The sequence below is a fragment of the Anopheles aquasalis genome, chromosome 2, assembly GCF_943734665.1.
Source record: "Anopheles aquasalis chromosome 2, idAnoAquaMG_Q_19, whole genome shotgun sequence".
Classification (NCBI taxonomy): domain Eukaryota; kingdom Metazoa; phylum Arthropoda; class Insecta; order Diptera; family Culicidae; genus Anopheles; species Anopheles aquasalis.
Window position 1 is genome coordinate 81250647 of NC_064877.1, and position 5000 is coordinate 81255646.

The window sequence follows — 5000 nt, forward strand, 5'->3', positions numbered from 1 at the left end:
TGCTGTTATAATGCACCGAACAGCAAGCCTTGAAGAGCATGGCATGCTATGCCCTGTGGTGTGTGGCTGACTATGCACTTGCGGAGCTCGCTGCACTCTCTATCTCGCTTCCTCCGCATATACTGACCCCTTAGGATCGTGGGGTGGTGGTGATGTATCAGATTCCGCTCAAACGGGAAAAAAGGGGTGACCGACGACTGTGTAGTCAAACAAATACCGGATGCAACTTTGCATTTTTCGCCGTAATTCTGGGGGAAGCAAAAAAAAAGGAAGAAGCAGTGGTTTCTAAGCCGTATGCTGGTTCCAGGTAAAGACGACAGACGACAGAGGAAAACGTAAGTACACAGAATTGTACACCCTTTTTTTTGGGTGGTGGCGTTATCATGGCTATCATAAGCCATTTTAATGTTTGCTCATGGGGATGTACAAGCTCACGGCTCCCTCCCTCCACGCATCGTCGTTAGAACGTTGCCATCTTATCCTCTCTCGCTCTCTCTGTAAGGAAGAAGTTCTGGAAACAGAGCCTTCTAAGAATTCGCACACTTTTGCATGCGCATGTGTGTTGGTGTGTTTGATTGTGCTCTACACGTCATGCGTCAGGATATGAATGAGACCAGGTCCTGCGAGTCAGAAGAAGCACTAAGGGAAATTGATTTCTCTCTCCCTCTCTCTCTCCCTCTCTCTCTCTCTCTCTCTCTCTCTCTCTCTCTCTCTCTCTCTCTCTCTCTCTCGCGCCGAAGACACTCGGTCACAACAACAACCTGATGCTTCTGCAGATGTCACCACCACGGGGGTGTAGCTAGCGCTCGTGCCTCGATAAGAGATTCTCTTATCGGGCGTCATGCTGTTTGATGACTGCCGCCATCGCTCCCTCCCCCCGCGGCCGGCACGAGGACGAGGTAATGGCCAATTGGTGAAAGATACATCTTAATGTTTATCACTCGTCGCCTCGCGCCCCCCCGAGGAAAAAATGCATATCGCTCCAGCACCATCAGAAACCCGCGGCGTTTGATGTTTTAATGTTATTTGCTTTGGGCGGATGATATTCGTCTTCGATAAACAGCCAGGCGTGCGTGCGTGCGTGCGTGCGTGCCTGTGCCTGCGTGTGTGTTGGCTTGGGAGGAAAAGCCTTCCCGGGTCGCCAGCTGTACGGCGACGGCGCGGAAGAGCTCATCATCGCAGCAGCCATCGGGTTTCGCTCGTTCGCTGCCCAACAGGTTCTTTTCTGCCTGCCTCTCTGGCACTGTCTGTGGCAAATGATCGGCTGCTCGTCATCAGAATAAAAAAAAATCCTTTCTCTCTACACGTTCTGTGTCCCCATTTTCATACTCACATCCATCACGCACGCACGACATGTTTTGGATTTTCCTTGGGCGCGGGACCGCAGCGAGAGCAGGAGCGAACGAACGAGCGAGCGGGCGAGCGGGCGAGCGAATGTGTGAAGGAAGGAGTAGGACCATTTTCCACGAAAATGAAATGTTTACGTAGAGTTCAAAGAAAATCGTACCGTCAGTGCCGCACGCTCGCTGCTGCGGTTTACGATTTTCACACAAAAAAGACACACGCCGAGTGGGGGGATGTTGGAAAAGTCGCCGAAAAGCCGAAAACTTCCAAACTTTGGCTACTAGAGGAGGTTTATGTAACGACATCCTTGGATGGAAATGTAGACTCTTCTTCTTACCTTTCTCAGGACGAGCAGCAAGCACAGTGAGCAGGTTTTCAGCAGGAAAATTCACGTTCTAGGCACAAATTAACACGGAGAATAATCACTCAACAACGACGGCAACGATAGGCAACGATTTCCGGGACTGTGGACGGATGACCGGGTGTGAAACCAACGAGAAGGTTGATCGGGAAGCCAAAAACAGGCAGGATCGGAAAATGGATCCCCGTTGTTGCTGCGGGAGGTGGTGCACCCGTTGAATCGTAGCACGAGAAATTCATTCACCATCAGCCAGCCGGGGGTTCTCTCCGGGGCATTCGACACAAACAAACGCATGCACACCACACAGACACTCACTCGAACGGATCCCCGGTGCAAGTGCAAGGTGCATAAAACTGCGCACTCGAGAACACTAGAACACGCGAGATTGGTTTGGAAAACAACGAAACAATTTCTTCACACAGCACTGCCACGGATCGTCGAGGTTTCCGTCGGAAATCGCCAAACCGCCAGCAGGAACCACTTCATTTTGGAACGAAAGTTTTTGTAGAACGAATCCTCCTCCAACTCGTTTCGAGAACGCCGCAGCCGAGTTTGAGAAAGGTTCGGGGATTCGGGCTCGTAGCCTGTTTTGGTTTTCGATCGGAGTAAAAGAGAGGCAAGAGAGAAAACGAGAAGACGAGAGGCGCACGCACGCACGCAACACAGACACAAACGGTCGTTTTAACCCTTGCATGTAGCGATGAGTTTATACCGGTTTTATACCATCTGGTCAAAGTGTGGATGCGCTCTCTAAGCCGGCGACAGACGAAGCGCGTAAGTCCCACAGCATGTTGAGACACGAAAACAGAATTGTGTAGATAATTTATTGAGTTTTGTGAGAAAATTAGGATCCTTTTGCGGAAAAAAACGATTAAACACACTATCACTGAACACTCACTAATCGATGCAAACCACACAAAGAATATGCAGCGAGTTCAAGCGTTTGCATTTACGCTAAAGTTTGACGCATCGTCTATCTCCGGCAGAACCGGACTTTCTTGAATTCGAAGTTTAGCTGTTTCGGTAACGAGGTTTTCGAACATCGCAAAGTGCTGAAAGATTGGCGCCACAAACCAGTGAAAAACCATGAAAATTAATAAGGAAACCCTGTCGGATATAAGGGAGGAGTACGAGAAGGCGCACCGGCTGATTAACGAGGAAAGCGAGAACGATCCACCCACGGAACCGTTCCGTTCACACTACAGCGCCCGCGATGTCCTGAACGCGGCGCTGCGAAAGGTGAAAACTCTGGCCGAGGCGCTGGATCCAGCATCGGAAGCGGCCACCACGGTACGATGTATTCGGGCAACCATACTCAAGGACCTCGCCAAGATTAGCACCTTCGTCGAGGAATCCAACGGAGAGGTGCTGTTGAACGAGGCGCTCGAGCTGATCGAAGCTGATCGTGGCAAGGAACCGGCGCTGAACGTGCACATCGAAATTCTCAACGAGATCGCTATCATGTGCTGCAACAATTTGGCAATTCCTAATTGCTCAGAATCCAAGGTGTTTCTGGACCAGGCAAAGGATATTTACGCGGATGCTAAGGAACGCGAGCTTGAGCCGCTCACGATCGCTGGCCTGTTTGGCAGCAAGGAGGAAGTGGAAAAGGGGAAAGCATTGAAGCTGCTGGAATCGAACCACACCCTCACCCTGTACTATTTGGCGCAGGTGTTTGGTTTCCTGGACAACGAGTTGGAGAAGGCACGCTACTGCTGCATCACACTGAAGCGCCAGCTGGAGTACAACGAATATGAGCATGTAGACTGGATACTGAATGCGTCCACCCTATCGCAATATTATTATGCACGGAATCATCTCACTCAAGCACGGCACCTTCTGGCCGCCAGCACGTACATGCTGCACCGGTATGAAGCGGAAGTCGTTGAGAAGATCACCAATCCGGAGGAGCGAGCCGAAAAGGAGGAAAACCTACGCCATGGCATGGCAGATATCGCGCGCTGCTGGGCTAAATACGGGCTGCACATCTTGCGCGCATCCCATGAGCGGCTCAGTAAGGAAGACGATTGCGATGAGGAGGGAACAAAGGAGCCTCCGCTGACACCGGTGCGGAAGATGGAGCGATTCGTGGGCCTCGAGCTCGGTCGTTACGAGGATCAGGCCCCCGATGAGTTCTGCGTTACGTTTGACGATGCAGAGCTGGTGATGCTGAACTCGTTATCGTGGCTAAACAAGGCCAAGGAGTACTACACCAAGGAATCGGAGGCCATCCAATACACGGACATCGTGCATGATGTCGCCCTTCTCTATCGGCATCTTTCGTTCTTCACAGCAGACGAGGGAATCCAATACAAGCTGCTGAAACGAAATGTGAATCAGCTGGAAGAGATCATTGATATTCTGAATCCCACCTACTACCAAAGCATATGCAGGTACAATGAAGTCGAGATTTGCCATCCTTTGATCATGAGACTAATGTTTTTCATTTTACAGATCGATCTGGTACGAGCTGGGACTGACCTATTACATGTTGAACATAAGATTCGGTCAGATGCACGACCTGCAGTCAACGGAGCTACCGACACGGCACACGGTAAATAAGATCAACCGAATGTGCGGTAAGAGTATACAGAACTTTAAAAAGTTTCTCACTTCTTACAACGTCCCACTGGATACGCTGCAACTGCCGGCCAGCGTTGAGGAAGGCGAAATGCCACCCATGCTCAACGCTCTCTTGCTCATTGGCCGGCTGCACTATCGGATCATCACGCCCGATAAACGGCTTAAGCTGAAAAGCACTGAAAACAGTCTACTGTATTACGGCCAGTTAGTCGAGTGGTGCAAGGAGGAGCGCACGAAATCAATGTTCTTACCGGAGATGGAAATTGGAAAGCAGTTAATTAGCAAGGTGCGCGTTAAGATCGAAAAATTGAAAGCAGAGATCGCTCAATGAGTGCCGCCGCTTACGCTTAAACTTTGTTAATTTATTGTACAATGGGAAATGGTTTTTTTTTATTCTTTCATCAAGTATTCTAATTTTGAAATGTTGTATTCAGAGCATAATCGTTCCCCTAGTTCTAAAAAAAATATTTTTTGCAACATTATGTTACACACTGTACAGAGAGGGCTTTTATGTATGTTATCGCTCCTGGCGGAGCTTTTTGGCGTTTTTCGCTTGCTTTCAAAAATAACGGAAAGTGATAGTATTTATAATTTATAATTTTCTGTTCAGTTATCTCATTTTTCGATTTAATATTTATGTGATAGCACTTAGTGCGATAGCATAGGGCAAAGGTACAAAAACGCAATCGAAATGCACACGAACCTATAGATA

At 49.2% G+C, this 5000-nt stretch overlaps 2 protein-coding genes across 3 annotated transcripts in view; one reads left to right on the forward strand and one right to left on the reverse strand.

The window, feature by feature from the left end:
• Window positions 1-2243, reverse strand: part of LOC126568978 (tyrosine-protein kinase hopscotch) — a 19142-nt gene extending 16899 nt beyond the window's left edge. For both annotated transcript variants that reach the window (XM_050225715.1, XM_050225713.1), the window contains exon 1: window positions 1682-2243. The gene's annotated coding sequence lies outside the window, so the exon portion shown is untranslated. The remainder of the gene's footprint in view (window positions 1-1681) is intronic.
• Window positions 2244-2791: 548 nt separating this feature from the next.
• Window positions 2792-5000, forward strand: part of LOC126569365 (KIF-binding protein-like) — a 2319-nt gene continuing 110 nt past the window's right edge. The window contains exons 1-2 of the mRNA XM_050226398.1: window positions 2792-4098; window positions 4160-5000. The exon at window positions 4160-5000 is cut by the window's right edge and continues 110 nt beyond it. Coding sequence (XP_050082355.1) covers window positions 2792-4098; window positions 4160-4619 — 1767 coding nt within the window. The 3' untranslated portion in view covers window positions 4620-5000. The remainder of the gene's footprint in view (window positions 4099-4159) is intronic.